The sequence below is a fragment of the Diadema antillarum genome, unplaced genomic scaffold (assembly GCF_040938485.1).
Source record: "Diadema antillarum isolate AM-2024a unplaced genomic scaffold, OU_Dant_1.0 seq00000283_RagTag, whole genome shotgun sequence".
Classification (NCBI taxonomy): Eukaryota; Metazoa; Echinodermata; class Echinoidea; order Diadematoida; family Diadematidae; genus Diadema; species Diadema antillarum.
The window spans coordinates 225,827-243,027 of record NW_027271311.1 but is presented as its reverse complement, the minus strand read 5'-3'; the positions used below and the strand labels follow the sequence as shown (position 1 = coordinate 243,027).

General features: G+C 38.7%; 1 protein-coding gene across 1 annotated transcript; it reads left to right on the top strand.

The window, feature by feature from the left end:
* The first annotated feature begins 272 nt into the window (after nt 1-272).
* LOC139729979 (transmembrane prolyl 4-hydroxylase-like) lies at nt 273-16,219 on the top strand. The gene is made up of 9 exons (XM_071640895.1): nt 273-425; nt 1,691-1,772; nt 2,819-3,314; nt 5,745-5,802; nt 6,740-6,870; nt 9,907-9,997; nt 12,977-13,100; nt 14,811-14,919; nt 15,979-16,219. The coding sequence occupies exons 1-9, from the start codon at nt 273-275 to the stop codon at nt 16,217-16,219; spliced, it is 1,485 nt and encodes a 494-aa protein (XP_071496996.1).
* Nucleotides 16,220-17,201: the final 982 nt, after the last annotated feature.

The following is a 17,201-nucleotide window of genomic DNA, read 5'->3' as shown; positions in this document are numbered from 1 at the left end:
TCCTTGTTCATTGCAATTTATTCTAAATTTTGAAAATATTCTTATTCTTCATCCCAATTATCATAAATTCTGAAATCTGTCCTCAGTATAACTGATTTATAGTTGTTCAAATGTAAAAATCTGAAAATCATCTGGAGGTTTCCTTTAATGATGAGGGAACTGACCTTGAGTCCCTTCACTCTTATTTTTTTATTTTAGTGGAGTGCATTACTCATTGACTCGTTCCAACAGATGGACCAAACGTTCCTTGTATTTTCTTGCTGCTGCTAGCCATGACTTACGGGAGTGTGCGGGGCAGCTACGACGGGGACGTTTATAGCCGAGAAGATGGTGCACAACATAATGTTGGTAAAGAAGAGACCGACCCCGAGACATCAACATTCCATCAAGGAAAAATGCGATTGTTTCGTTATTATCCGGTGGAGGTTAGCGTCATATCTCTCGTATCTGTTTGTATTTGTCTTCGTATGTGTAGGCCCTATATTCATATTACATATTCCATGACGGAACTTGCATAGGTTTAAGAGAACCGTGTTGTTTCCGAGGAGCAACTGGAGTGAGAACCAGAAGGTCACTTGTCGTACAAGTGAACTGATGAATTTAAAGTGTCTTTGGTCGAATCGATAAACCTTGTTTCCAACTACTAATGGATTCTGGTTGATATTTTTTTCTTGTGTAACTACACATTTTAGCGCGTATGCATGGTATGTGTAGAATGATGGGGGGGGGGGGAGATAGTAGAAGCATGCGAATGGGTAAAGTAACTTGACTTGACTCTCTATGAAGAGAAAACACCAAAAAAAATTATTAATGGCGTTTAAGGCGTTTTTCTTTTACATAATAAGACAGTTATAATTTACTTTCGCAACTTACGTCTGTTTGTGATTTGATGATGTGTATGCGTACGCGCACTGCCAAATACTTCTAGATTGACTATCCATTGTACATGTATCTTAAGTGAGGTTCACACCTAAGTCCCTTTACCTTAAGGTTTTCTAAACCTCGAGGTTTTGTAAACCACGAGGCACTAAACTACAAGTTAGCGTAGATGTAGACGCATGTAGTTTAGAAAACCACGACAAAACCTTAAGGCGAAGACACCACGACAACACCACAAGATTTCTTAGGGTGTTGTCGTGGTTTAAGCGCGTAGTTTAAGCGCGCTGTGGCAGCGCGCTTATACTATGACAGATGTGAACGGAGTTTTGTTAACCACGACGCTCAGTTTTTTTCACAATAGTGCGCAACCCTATGGGCAAACTAGGCACCCTTTATTTTCTATCGTAGTTATGTTTACCTCGAGGTTTTGCTAACTGCATGTAGGTGTGAACGGCATCGAAGTTTTGTCGTGGTTAGGGGAACGCATTTTTGCGCTCGTAGTTAGTATAACTACAAGTTTTTGAATAGGTGTAGACATGGCTTTAAATACATAGAAAAGCATCCGACGACCTCACGCACGCACGTACATAGTAATAGACGCATAGTTATATAGACTAGCTATCATACATTGTGACACATGTACGAGTGGTGGTTGCGACTGGATGCAGAGGCCAGCGATATATCGCTCTATCCATTGCATCGAATGATGTGTAAAAGAAGAAATGAACGAACATAATCTACTTGCATGTTTTCTTCTCTTTGAGCTTATATCATGTCTTTTAATCATCTTTCCCCGTCACTTTACACACAGGTTGGTCACATACTTTATGTCGAAATCACCCCGGGCAGATACGTGCAAATGAAGACCTTAGCTGTACACCCGCCAGTATTCGGTAACACCTCTTGTTTTCTCACTAAAAAATATATCGATTTTTTTTTTCTCTCACACTGGCCTCATTTTTTTTTTTCGTTGCCCGCGTGCAAGAAGACAGCAGACATACATCAGCATGCAGCAGCAGCAATTGTTATACTGAATCGTTCTAGTCTCGGGAACGCATCGTGCTATAATGTATTGTGTGCCCGGGACAAAAAATAGATTTCTTTGTCCCCAGGACAAGGCGTAGACAAGAAATGAGGGGAAACCCCCTTATGGGCTCTGATCTTGATTTAATTTTATTTGAGGGACACCTGTTGGCATTTACATGGACCATAACTTCCGGTTTCAGTCATTTGTTCTATTTTCATCTGTGTTTCCTTTGCTCTAAGGTACAACCTTTAAACAAAAACAAAGCAAATAAGATCAATGCCTACCACTTTGATGTCACTGCAGTTGTCTGTGCGCCCCACTTCTCTCGCGAGCATATTAGTGATAGTAGGCACTTGTTTCTTGTAAACAGAAGAAAGATTGAAATTAAAGGTCTGTGTTTTTTTTTCAGTTTAGACTTTAAATCTTCCTGTTGTAGTCTACTCTTTACTTGTCACAGTCAATTTGAACATAAACTGGAATTTTCCTTTAAGATGCCAAAATGAAGCATAAATAGTGAAAACTAGCCCTCGACATAGCAGCTATGAGCTGACCCGTGACATTGCAGGAGATCACTAGTTACGCTTCACGGCTATGCTTTATTGCACAGAGCAGAGAACAGCTCGTTATCAGTTATAAAGCAGGAAATGTCCCTCTGGTTTATGGCCAAAGATAAACTATTGAGAAAGCAGAAGAACATTTCTATCCTCGAGCGATGAGAATAGGAGAATAGAAAAAAACCCGATAAAGCAATAGAGTAGTTATACATTCCCAATTATAAAAGCAAGGTTCAAATCAGAATTCAAATTAAGCCATAAATTGCCATGAAATGTGAAAAGCAGTTTTCGATTAACAGAAGCTTGAGTAAAGTATTTTTTTCTGTTAAGAACCGCTTGCCATTTCTTCTGCTGACAGAAATACCACATTTCCTAACGAAGGAGGAGTGCGAACACTTAAAGAATCTCGCCATGGATGAAGGGCTGAAGACAAGTAGCACGGTCAATAAGACGCTCAAAGCTAGCGGCGTTGATGAATCTAAGGTTGCCTTCAACGAGACAGAGTGGAACACGAAACTGCACGAGTGCGACCTCGACGCCGATTCACAGCTGGACTTCGACGAGGCTCTGCCGTGCATACCTGGCCTCGAGGCCGACGAAGCCCTGCCGCCTTCGGACCTGGGTCGGATGTACGTCGAATTGATCCTTGACCTCAACTCGGACGGGTTCATCAACTCCAGAGAGCTTTGGCTGATCAACCTCCCGAACAAAACGGCGAGGATTCGAAAGTGGCTGGAGCAATGGCGGAGGGGAACTCTCCCTCCAAAGGGCAGGCAACGCGGCCGCGTCAGTGACCAGGCGTGGATCGACTGGAAGGAGACAAAACATGACGTCATTCGTAAGCTTCGTGAGAGGTAGGTTGTTGCGTTCCTACCCCCTCCCAGCAAAAAGAGAAAAAAGTAGAGACAACTAAGATCAATAAATAAAATAGAATAATGATTGCAGGCCAACACATTTCTGCTGTAGTGTTCTGTTGTTGACACGTCAGCTACAACATAATAGTTGCAGTTACAAGATATGGGAGTCACGCGAAGCAAATCTTAATGCTCATCATTTATCCAAGGAGTACAATCTCACAGACTTCACCTCTATAATTAATGTTACCCCCAGTGTAGCGCCTGGCCACTAGTAGCGCATGGGCTTTAGGTTGCCTGGGGCTATTGCTACATTGAGTAGGCTAACTACAGCTGCAGCCCTGTTGAAGAATAAAGACGTAGGGCTCCTCTTAAGGCTATACGGTCACAACCCCCAAATCAGCCTGCTCGGCGACCGGTCGGTGAGTTTTTAGTCAATTTCGGTCGGACGCCGACCGGTGACCGACCAGGCACCACTGATTTTTCTGGCATCGGTCGGTCGCCGCTGAAGATTTAACGCGGAGTTAAAATTTCAGCGGCGACCGACCAGTTTTCACTCACTGCCCAAAATACGTTCGGTGTCCGAGCGGCAACCACCCAGGCACTGACCTTATCGAGCGGTCGCCGCCGAGCGATTTAGGAAACAAAAATAATAGAGACAAAAATAACAAAAGCACAGAAGAAAGCCCAGGGAATAGATCAAGCGGTCGCCGTCGAGCGATTTAGGGACTAAAAATAGTAAAGATGAAATGACAGAAGCACTGAAGGAAACCAGGGACTAGATGGGGAAGAGAAGCAAGGACAATGTGGAAGAAGCAGGGGGAGGGATAGAGGCAATGAAACCCCATCAACATCTCAGCATCTCAACATCTCGGCAACCAACATGAGGGACATGGAAGACAGGGACAACCACTTTGGGGCAAAAGAGATGAAAGCTAAAAGTTAGTGTCGATATGTAGACTTAGTAAAATACAGTTTGGTTATCTTATCATTTATTGAATGAAGAAGCAATGGATGACAAGAGATGGAGAAATGAAAATATGAAATTAGATAGGAAAAGAAAATACCGTAAAATATAGAAGCAAACGAAGATATTTTTGTAAAATTTTAATCTATTCTAATCTTTGTTCTATCTTGGGTTTTCCTCCCTTTCGTTTGATTTCCTAATTTCTATTTATCTGTGGTTTCACATAGCTGAGGTTTGGTAGTTGGTAATTTAACTCTTAAATCTTTTGCCTCGAGTTTTATCTTCATGAATTAATTAGTTATCACATCATAAATCACATACGTCCACGAAGAAAACCCAGGTAGCTTGTGAGTAATTTCCGGCAGAGACCGGCGGGCGGCCGCCGGTACGCCTACGGGACACTGATAGATGACCTATCGATCACCCGTCGATCGCTGAGCGATTTCGTAAAAATCGGCAGGTGGCCGGTTGGAGATCGTCCAGTTGCCAATGGGGCACCGCTCGGTGACTGCTCAGTCTCTGCACGGAGAATATCCCCATATTTCGCAAATTTTTAACCTAAAATCGACCTGTGACCGACGGGAAATCGACAGGGCATCGCTCGGGCATCGCTGGGATTTTATAGCCTGCTCGATATCTCCAAAAACTGCTGGGCGGTGCCAAAATTTCAGCAGCGACCGAGCAGGCTATAAATCGGTCGGTCGCCGCTCTGAGTTGTGACCGTAGCCTACAGCTTGTTTCCAAGGGGTTCAGACCCTTTATCTTTCGATCCAAAAAGTAGACGTTTTACCAGCAGAGTTTGTTCCACTTGTACTCACAGCAAAATAAGAATTTGCAAATAAAGGACCTGAGGACGTTATGCATTGCATATTAGTTATACCAAGGTTGTAAATGCAAATAAAAGCCATTTCTAAAAGCGAAGATCAAAGAAGATCATAACGCAGAACTTCAAAATCTTTCCACTCTTTCTAAAAGTTTGTAAAACATTTATTCATTGGATTTGGAATTTAAATTGTGGTTAACTTTCATAAGTATATTAGCAAGGAACTTCATCGATACGTTCATTCTGGACATCACTAGCCAATATTTTCTTAATCTAATTACTGGTGTTAAATAATGATAGCATTATCATACAATGAAACAGATACTATTAAGATATAATATTCATTTATCTGAAATGTAGGTGTTATTAATCATTTCCACTTCTGTTATTATTGCTCGTGAATTCTGTTACTACGTAATCACGTTTCTGATTGAATATTTTAATAAAGTCCTTTCTTATTCATCTTTCCTGTGTCAGAAACGTTGAATAGTGTATACAATGCTAGGTGATTTTCTGTAAGAATAGGCACTCAGAGCTAACAAAAGGGTTAATTTCATAACGGCAATTGATGTCTTTACTATTATCAGGGTTGTCACATTTATACCATCGTTCCCCCAATGATTGTTTTCCGTTGATTCAGGGTTACCGCCGTCACCAAGTTAGACTGGAAAATCGTTCACTCGTCGGAGAGTCTTCAGGTTTGTAAATACAATTGTACATGTATATGACAACAAAACGATGGCAAAGGTTTTTGGTCAATCAAACTATGACTTCCCTGCTCAACGAAGCTTTTCCTTTCCCCGTTCAGTCATGCTGTCTAAGGTAATACTTCAGGCCCAATGCCCTCCGTGTCCATCTTGATCTAGCTGTGTGCATGAGTACCCGTGGTAAGCAATAATGGCGAGACCCTCTATATCAGAGCTATGTAAACGCAGATGACAGTACATTGCTTATATCAGTATGTGACACCACAATATCAATTATTATTATTCTTTATCTTCCATCAGTTCCCATGCCCCTTCTTAAAGGAGACCTCCCGATGATTTTCATATTTTTACATATGAACAACAATAAATTGGGTACACTGGATGCAGAGTTTCAGAATTTGTAGGGATTGGGATGAGGAATAGGAGTGTTTTCAAAATTTATAACAAATCACAATGAACAAGGATGATGACATGCCAGCCTCATAACAAGAATGCATGAGTTGGGGCTCAAGGAAGCAGAACAAAAGAAGACATGTATAAATTTTGCACAGGTGAACTTGTCAAGCACGTGGTATTGTGATGAAATTGCATTGCTACATCTCTGAGATATGTGAGACTCCTTTGTCGTCATCTTTGTTCAATGAAATCTGTTTTGGCTTTTTTTTTTTCAGAGTACTGATTTCTCTGCTCAAGGACCTATATAAATTTCACAAATCTATACATGGAGCTGTTGATTTATGTGCTGCAGGATGTGAAATTACGAAAATCGTCTGGAACGCCCTTTTAATCTTCTGTCAGTCATTCTGTTCGTTCTCTTCTGTCTTCTGTTTTGATTATATCCTTCTTCTTCTATTATACTTCTTCTCCGTCGTCTTCTCTCCTTCTCTCCAATGAACTTGAAATCAAAACTCAATGTCACCCTGGGCAGGTTGTTCGCTACCGTCCTGGGGGACTGTATCACGCGCACTACGACAGTACGGGCATCTCCTCTGACATACAGTGCGGACATACGGCCAGAGTGCTCGATTCATCTCCTGAGGAGAAAGAGCGACTATGCAGGTGAGACCCTTAAAATCTGTTGTTGTTATTTCTTTATTGAAAAAGTATATATATATATATATATATATATATATATATATATATATACATACATAAATGAAGTAACAAACTTGTAATGCATTTTTGGTCAGTAAATCATTACCAGTTTGTTTCTTCATTTCCTCGTGGATCCAATACGTGAAATCTCAACATGTTTATATATATATATATATATATATATATATATATACATATATATATATATATATATATATATATATATATATATATATATATATATATATATATATATATATATATAATATATAGTGCAAGAGGTAAAAGTTCAAACGAAACAAGATAACATAACATATTACTGGGAAGTACTCCTCTTCCCTATTAAGAAAAAACAATGGATTCAGCAAATAATTATACCTCACTGCAAATTTGACCGAATTGGATGATTTATTCCAATTGATTTGGTATCTATTATCTAAATACAAAAAGGGGTATAACCTAATTGAATGATTATGGTATATGTGATCTCTTTTCAATCTATGCGATAAACTCGACCACATTTGCTAAAACCATTATTACTATTATCCATGTGATATTACTTTAGTATATTGTATCATTCTGCTCCCATAACACCACGATTTGCTATCTGATTTCAGCATAGATAGGACGGCATACAATATTAATGAAAACTATAGGATGGTATAACTTTTGAAAAGTTTATTTTTTCTCAAACTTCGCTGACATTTCAATATTTTTTCTGCATTCCCCTGAACCCACATATCTTTGGGGAAGCTTCCCTAATTGATAGTTTCAGTAGTTTTGTGCTTTCCCGAGTCCACAAATCTTTGGGAAAACTATATTTGAAAAGCTGCAGGTATATTTGCTATTTTTGTCTTTTCATGGAGTCTTTTTTTTTTTAATTTCTTCCCTCCACATGTCCCTTTCCGCCATTTGCCTCTTCTTCTCTTTTTTTTCTCTATTCTTTTTCATTCCTTTATTCGTCGTCAATGCGTGTCTTCTTTTTCTTGATCTCCTACTGGTGTAGTCACATTCTTGTTGCCTCTCAATGTGTGTGTGTGTGTGCGCGCGTATGTGTGTGTGTGTGTGTGTTTGTGTCAGTGTGTGATTATGTTTATGTGTGTAATTACATGTTTGTCAGTGATGTTTGTATATGTATGTATGTATGTGTGTGTGTGTGCATGTGCGTGTGTGAAAGTAAGCACGAACCATCACGCGTCTTTCATCTATAGCCGAATCGATGGGCAGAAGATGATGCCCAGTTGTACCATTCTATTTTCAAACTGCCTTTCCTGTTTGACACAAAAAGCTCTGCGTGGACGCTGTGTAGACGCGTCCCGAAGTTAGATTAGGTGGAGACATGCAGTATGTTACACAGGAGCTGCAAGATGACACTGCACTTTTTTTTCCATTTCTTTTCTTCCTTTCTCTCTCTCTCCAAGTTGCATAATGCATTACGCTCGCGTACGGCGCGACGGACCAAAGGGGGTCGTCACAATAAAATATACATCATTTATCATAACTCTCGCTTGGGCATGGGGGCGCCTGAGGATCAGACCTGAGTATCCGCCGTTTACCATCGCAGAACAGTACAAGGGGCTTGATATTCTCGAGGAGGTTTACAGGATGCCCAGCATATTCCATTCTTTCTTCCTCTTTCTCCCCCGGTCTTCCAGATTCCCGTCTTATGCCTCGAAGTCTTCGACAATACATATCGGGTTTCATCTCTCTTGAATGGTCTGCTGATCGGGATATTTGAGGGAATTACCCCCGGGATATTTTCTTCTAATTCAAATCAAATGAGACCTGAAAGTTAATCCATTCGACGTCACGATTTCTCCCCAGTCAGCGCTATCAATATTCACTGACAAAAATGAAAGTATTCACGTTATGTCCGGTTTTCAGCGCTGACTGACTAATTGATGTAAATTCTAAGAATCAAAAGTTCATTCTGATCAAATAGAGGCGTGATAAAAAAAAAAGGATAAGAGCAAAACAAACAATCAAAAACACGAAAGAGCATTAGGAAGCAGAAATACAGACGACAATGCGAAGATTTTTCACTGTTCGCCTGCTTTCAAATTGGGACTCTCATTTCGACAGGTTAGATATCGAGCTAGGAAGCCGAAGCGTCATGCGCCTCACTTTGTCCGTTTGCGCGTGCTTTCTTATTAGGGAGCTTTAGATTTTGACGCGCGGACGTTTGAGCCGACGCTTGCGCTGGACGTTCTCCTCTCCCTGCGTCGTGTGGAAAAGTAGCTTTACATAGATTACGCTGGGACGCAACGTAGAAAAAATCAAATCGAGCCCCCATACGATCAGTGCATGAAGAAGCTCTCTACGTCGCAAACTGTGCGGACGTGAAAATAGCCCAGTACGCGTAGTAAACAACTCAGGCGACGCAAGCTAAAAATAGATTGACTTTACGCGCGCTACTGCGCAAGCTCAGAACATGTTTTTTTCCTTTGAACGTCCGCGCGTCGAAAATCTAAAGCTCCCTATTAATGAGACCGCGATTCTAATGGCTTTGCCGGTCTAGTTTTGAATACTGGTATAGAGGGGTGTGTGAGGTGGGCTTCGGGGAATAGTTCGGGTTAATTTGGGCTCTCTGCCTAATTTATAGACATGTATTTTGCAATGATCAGGATCGTGTCAAACGAGATCAAAGAACATGAAGTGAGACTGAAAACACCACGATACCATTGTGTGTGTACTAACAGTGGTAATTGCAATAATCAAAGTTACGATCTCCTCTGAATAATGATAATTATAATGATAATAAAAAATCATCATTATCATTATCATAACAGTGTTGTCAATCATTTTAACAAACAGTTAGTTTAATGCTAATGATAATAATAACAGAAGTAGGAGTAATAACAATAGTTACAATAACATGAAGTTCAATGATGATAATGATAATGACAATAACTTGATTGATTGATTGATTGATTGATTGATTGATTGATTAATTGATTAATTGATTGATTGACTGTTTCTTTCCTTGTTTTTTATGTGCAGATATGCAACACTGCTTTATTATCTCAATGATGTTGAAGAAGGAGGAGAAACAGCGTTTCCAGTGGCGGATATGAAAAATAATTCAAAAGAGGTGAAATACCATTAAAATACTCTCTATATAATGTTCACGTCGACTAATGTGAAAAGAAATTGGAAGAACAAAAAAGAAGAAGTGTTCTCAAGATCGGACCCCCTCCAAGAAAAATCCACAAAGTACATGAATTAAATAATAGAAGTATGTTGATTACAATCAGTCAAGTCATCTCTGCAAAGTGATTTAGGTGATGACGTCATAACCTAATTATTGTCCCATTGGCTGCTATGGTTACAAACATTAATTCATATAAATAGTGAGTCAATGCTTTAGTGACTATCCACCATTGCCAAGTTTCTGCAGTACTAAAACATTTTGATGAGGAATATATGACTGTTTCCATTCTATTTTATCAAAAAAGTGAACTTTTGCACTGGTCAGTGTGAGGCAATGGCGACATATCATTAAATCTAACTGATGTAGATCCGATTGTGACCGATGTCACTCTCTCGTTGAAAAAAGTGAAAGTTTGAAAGTTCATAATGTTCATAGAGTCAGTGTGATTTTGCTATTAAATACAATTGGTTTCAATTTAAACGCTCATTCTATCACCAACCATTCATGTGATTAGAAAGATGTTTTTTTAATGCTTAAAGTGTGTTCTTGAAATGCCATGTGCAAGCGACTTTTGCAGTATTGCGGTGCTCGTTATAGAATCGCCATCAGATTTACGCGAGAAGCGATCAAGGTTAATTTTGATTTTCATTGAGTTCTCAAGACGTCATTCAGTCGGCTTAAGATGAAAACGGTCAAATCTCCACTTGAACGTTGACAATGTTTACACCAACAAGAGCAGCCAGTATAAATAGTTTACTTGGGCCGCACGTCAGGTTCTCTTCAGGAGACGGCCATCCCCCTTCACAGCCCCTGCACTTTTCATCTAGGGGATTTGCCACCTTCGGGCCATCAGGTGGAAGAATTATGCAATGCGTAGATTGCCAAAGACTGATATTACAATAATGACAGCGGCAAACTTTGCAGCAGGGAGTCTTTGTCTCTCGATCGCAACGAGATGCGGGGTGGCGAGATTTCCCCTACCGTTCTTGCCTGACGAACGACAACTGATGAGAATTACATCATACCTCTCATTATCCTGACCCACCTGAATGTTTTAAAGTCTCCATGCGATCAGTGGCACACTCTTGAAAAAGTTATGTCTTGTGATGAGCAACGTAATTGCATGTGGGAAGTCTCGTAGCTGATCAGCGCTCCATTATCATAATCAAATTAGATGCATCCGGTAATGCTGGGCATCTCTTAAAGTGCCTTAGCTCCCATTCGATCCGAAGTGACGTTCAACTCAACTTGGTAAATATAATAAAATACATATCTCTCAGGAATGCAAAACAAAACCAAAATCTCAAATCGCGTCAAGCCGTGGAAAGAATAATTATAGCTAGACCCGCATCATCCAAATAGAGCCGCTGCCGTTTTGAGATTAATTAACGATTAATTACGTCACGTCTGTCTTTTTCTCATGCTTTCCCTTCTATTTGTTATTTTTATCATAATTATTTGTATGTTTCCATTGAAATATGGCGCATGCATTCATTCTTACTTAGTTTTGATACAAATTATTCCTTTATCGTTATACGTACGTGTATAGTGCAGTATGACAACATGATTCTCTTTCAGAGGGACAGACGCTTCTCACTTTAAAACTTATATCGTATTCCTATCTATTTTTATTTCTTTCTTCTCCTCTTTATGTCGCAATGACACAAAATCATTAAAGGTCCCCCTCAAATCCAATTTCGTGTTGACTTCTGCTGATGTGGAAAGATCCACAAGTCATAGATTTTGGATTTGTTTGATCAAAATATGTAAGCATGGGTTTTTAGCAAACTTACTTTTTATTTGTCTGCACCATCTGTGCTCCGCCGCCAAAGCAGCGCATTCTTGCCCTCTGTGACGTCATCAACAGATAAGTCAGCTGGGGTATCATGGGATATCACAGGAATATATATTATGCTATGCTCACAACTGCATGTCAGTTCTCAAAGAACTACACGTCAGAGCTTTCAGTTATCATAGTCACTGTTTTTTTGAAATTTTTCCAGGTATGAGTGTATGGCAAGAAAATGGTAGAGTACGGTTGTGTCGTTAAAATTCTATTTTGCTTTTGTGAGCTGATGCAACTGGTTGTGGTAAGCAGTTTACCAATGATTAATGAATAAGTTTCTTTCAGCTATTATTGCTATTGATTACGTCACGAAATAGGCAAGAGAAACTTTCTAGGAATGGAGCCTAGTGGCTACAAAAGACAAAGATTAGAATACAAACATGAATATGAATATTTGATACGTAATTTGATGAAACAATTACTGCATTCGTGATATGAAGACCTATTGTAACAGCGGAAGTTATGATGGAGCGGGGGAATGTCGCATCAAACCGGAATATACACTGTCGGTGTCAGATAATCTTTATTTCCTTTCGTCTGCGGTGATTGGATTTTATAGCAATTCGCTTGAATAATCCCGTCTCTGCCCCATCCCTACACGTATAACCTGCTGTACAAGGTTATGCTGTCGACATCGACATGACTTCGTTTACGCCGAAAACATTATTCGCCTTTTTATGATTTCTTTTCTATTTCTGTGAAGTCAGATCATTAACATATCGTTGTCACATTCCCCATCTTGTCCTTTTCCTACCTCGTCATCTTTGTCGTCATCGTCTTCTTCTATGACTTCTACCTCTTGCTCATTAAGTAATACTAGTATTTGATTATGATGATGGTAATGATCATCATTATCAAATCATCGTTTTATACCAAATGTTGTGGAAGTAGCAGGAGTTGTACCTTCATTGTCCCTATAATCATGATTCTACCTTCGTCATCACAGTTAATCATTATCATTGTCCTCTATGACTGTCATTATTACCTTATTATCTGTGTTATTAGTATATATCAATATGTTCTATATACATGTACCTTACTATCTTAATATCTTTCTCTTTCTTCATGGGCAGTTCATAAGTAGCCTGCCATACGATGCCTACGATTTATCAAGCAGCTGTCGGCGGAACTTAGCAGTGAAGCCCGAGACTGGCAAAGCGGTGCTGTGGTACAATCACCTCGTCGATGACGACACAGGTTAGTCGATGTCCCACTCCTCATCAAATTCCTATCGTGGGCCATTGATGTCCGAGAAGAGGGATTAGGGAAAGGCATGTACACACACACACCCACACACACAACAAACAAAAGCAAAGCTGGTCATTCAACTGTTATATTACACAATTACCATGATTACGTCAAACTCTTTGACGTACAGTACTCAAACCTGTACCCTAGACGGTTTTTTTTTATTTTTCTTATTTCATTACTGAAATCCTGATTATCTATTGGGATTATCTCTCATGGTGATAATCATTATCATTGTTAAAGATAATGTAAAGTTTTGGTACCTCAAAAGTTTCCCTGAGCTTCCTTGTCTTAGTTTGTGTTTCAGGTTAAAGTACCTTTCATATAACTAACACTGTGAGAATTACTCGCCCCAAAGTGCTCTCATGTCTTAATAATCATGCAATAATGGTTTCGTACCAGAGCAGAGCGGGCTCTGAAAAATTCCAACGAGCCGTTAGTTTGACTCGACGCGGTACCGCGACAATCAATATACATATATTGTACGAAACCATTATTGCATGATTACTAAGACATGAGAGCACTTTGGTGCGAGTAAGTCTCACAGTGTTAGTTATATGAAAGGTACTTTAACCTGAAACACAAACTAAGACAAGGAAACTCAGGAAAACTTTTGAGGTACCAAAACTTTATGTTATCTTTAAAACTATCACTACCACCACCACCACCATCATCATCATCATCATAATCGTCATCATTATAGCATCGTTTTCTTGAATAAGCAAAGGAAGTTTTATCCAGGCTACGTACAATATTGATTCAATTCAGGAATGAATTACTTCAAAGACATTCTGTTACCTACCAACCCTTCTGATCGGTCTTCTCTCCCCTCTCCATCTCTTCTTCCCCTCCCATCTCAATTTGCATAAGCCGGGCTTCAGTTTTTAATCTAAACCATTTTGCATGCTTTGTCTCGCGTCCAGTTTTCGGCGCCAAAGTAATACAAGCTGTGGTTTTGATTTTAGGTCTTCCCATTTTTCTAATTTCTATTTTGCAATATTTTCTGTTGCTAATGTTTAAGTTTTTATTATCATTTTCGTCATGAAGACCATATTGATATCACTGTGTTGATCATTATCAAATATTGTAATTCGGTTGGACTTGTTTCCTTGTTTTCTTGAACACAAAATGAAAATCAATTCGAATCATTCAGGCAATCAAATGCAGGGATCACAAAACGCTTTTAATCGTTGATTTCTTTTCATCGGCATTAAACGACTCTAACGACAAAACTTTTGGAATAAAATTTGTGATGTCTTGCAAATTGTGTTGCTGGTATTTTGTTTTTGTTTTTGTTTTGTTTTTTTAGCCGAGTGGCATCTTAAATCCATTATCCAATGATAGTCTCTTCATTGCCATAATTTCGTTTAATCCTGTTACAAACTGCCCATGTGACAATCTTCTCCTTGTGGATAAGTTCACCTGGAAAAGTTGAAAAAAAAGGAGGATTCGTTGGTGTGTTTTTTGCAACATTGTTCGTAACATTTTGAATAAATTCTTATTTTGAATTACTGAAGGAAAACCCCTTTTTTCAAAACGATTTTTTCATGCAATGCAAGAGGACTGAAGTTTATCAAAATGGACATACGGACTTGAAATATTGAAGATATACTTACATTTCATGCATACGTTTTCCCCAATATCTTAACTTTTCTGCAGGCTGGATGGGGAATAGGGACGGGTTTTCTCTCCATGGGGGATGTGAGGTCACAAAGGGTATCAAGTGGATTGCCAATAACTGGATCTTAGTGGATGATGTGTACGAGAGGTGAGCGTTGAGGGCGCATTACTACTGAGTTTCGTTATTATACAAGCAACCAAACCAAACCAAACCAACCACAACTAACCCAACCAAGCAACCAATACCAAACCAGACAGAACCAAGCCGAACCAAATCAATCCAAATTATGCCAAACCAAACAGTACCAAACCACACCAAAACCAACTAACCAAACCAACCCAAATCAAACCAAGCTTAGCCAACCAAAACAAATCAAATCAAACCTGCTTAGCGATGAATTTAACATAACAGTGTAAATGTATCGAATTATAGTTCAATAATTATGTGGTCTTTCGTATTACAGTTTTGACAATCGTAAATGGGTGAAATTATCCAAACAACAAACGCCAAAAATGTAAGATCAGCAATATCAGAACGCCTGAATATAAATGCTCCCAACATTTTAAAATCACACAAACATTAATGATATTAAAAATGCCTGAAGTTTATAACATTTTTATCGAACTCAGTTCTTCTCATGTAGAATCAAGGCAAGGAATGCATTTGCATTTTTAAATGCCTTGCAAAAGCAAGTTTATGTCTCTATCTACTGCCGTTCACGCATACCGTATTTTATATATGCATTATAATTTGAAGAACCGAAAAGGAGAATATTTTGATTTTGCATAATCCACATTTTTTTTTTGAAAATAGTGGTTATAAACTGTTTCTTGATGCATTAATGTTGGCTTTACTGAGGGCCTATATTTCGGCAGTGAAAAAAAAAAACTTTCAAAATGCATGTACTTTCTTCTTTCATCATTCAGTGATCAAAATCATATCGAAAAGTGGATGTCCTTGGCATGCAAAAAATGTAAAACAATATTTTGCTAATGTTATCATCACCATCTTCCCAAATCCATTATCAACTGTCTGGGTATAGGAATGCTTTGATGCTCCGTGCCTAGAAGGCAGATGAGATACCACAAGAAATGGTGCCAGTCACCTGCGTTTTCACACAAGTGATAGTCACCATTTTCCCCCAAACCCATGATTAACTAGGTAATTGTCTTCTTTAATGCTCTATACATCTACTATGCTTACAAGGCAGATGAGATATCACGAGAAAATCTTTCACGAATCAAACGGAACCAAAAAAGATGGCGTCGGCGACGGCGTAGTCGATGCGAAAGACGCGACCACCAAGGACTCCAATCCACCGGGCGACGTGCGCTCTCCGAACAGGGAGAAGGAGATGACAGGGGAGAAGGGGGAGGAGCAAGAGAACACGTGGTATCATCACCATAGCAACCGGCTTTCCTCGCCACCAGCGCATCCTGAACTCTGACATCATTACTATGATACAATGTATTTTGCCTCGGGATCTTAATACGCAAGCCACGAATCGCCTTGCATGTGGTATATTGACATCAATTCTACACCACTTGAGAGATTGTGTATAATAATGTATGATTATATGAAGTGTTTAAAAACTAAAACAGATATATCTATTTTTCTCAATTTGAGATATTTGGGATCTAATCTGCTGACAAAACAAGGAAATAATTCAGTTTTATGTGTTAATTATTCTAATGATACCTTCATAAACATTTTTGTCGTGTAACGTGTAGTGTCGATTGAAATATTTTGTTTCTCTTTAAGATAACCTTATTTAAGAAAATGGCTATAGCGTGTATTCCTTATTTACATTCCAACTTTTCATATATATATATATATATATATATATATATATATATATATCTAAGCCTATGTATATATATATATATACATATATACATATATATATATATACATATATACACATTATATATATGAATATATATATATATATATATATATATATATATATATATATATATATATATATATTTAGGCCTATGTATATATACCTTATCAATAATATATTATCATTATTATTTTTACTACACTGTATTATCTTTTGATGGCTGCTCGAGGTTGCAGATTTGGCTATCAATCATTTCCACCTAACATACATTTTGTCTCTTTTTAGTTATTTTTTTAATCAAAAAGTGGTTGATTAATACCGACAAACGCATCCAGCACAATGTACGATGACTAGTACCATTCGTTTGAGTTGGAAATCTGGCAAAAGAACACATCCTACGCGATGTGACATTTGATAAATTCTCATTGACTTTGTAACTTTAAAGAATAACAAGCACACGAATCCACAGATCGCCAGCTGAAATTATTGTTCACGAAATTTTAGAAAGAAAGAATCACTTTTAAAAAGATGAAGAAGAAAAATTAGGTTTTTGCGTTTTCGCATTGATAGCCAGCCTAACACG

Coding starts and splice junctions, on each gene's coding strand:
- LOC139729979 (XM_071640895.1), top strand. CDS start 273: ATGACTTACGGGAGTGTGCGGGGCAGCTACGACGGGGACGTTTATAGC. Junction 426..1,690: donor TTCGTTATTATCCGGTGGAG/GTTAGCGTCATA, acceptor CTTTACACACAG/GTTGGTCACATACTTTATGT. Junction 13,101..14,810: donor CCTCGTCGATGACGACACAG/GTTAGTCGATGT, acceptor ACTTTTCTGCAG/GCTGGATGGGGAATAGGGAC.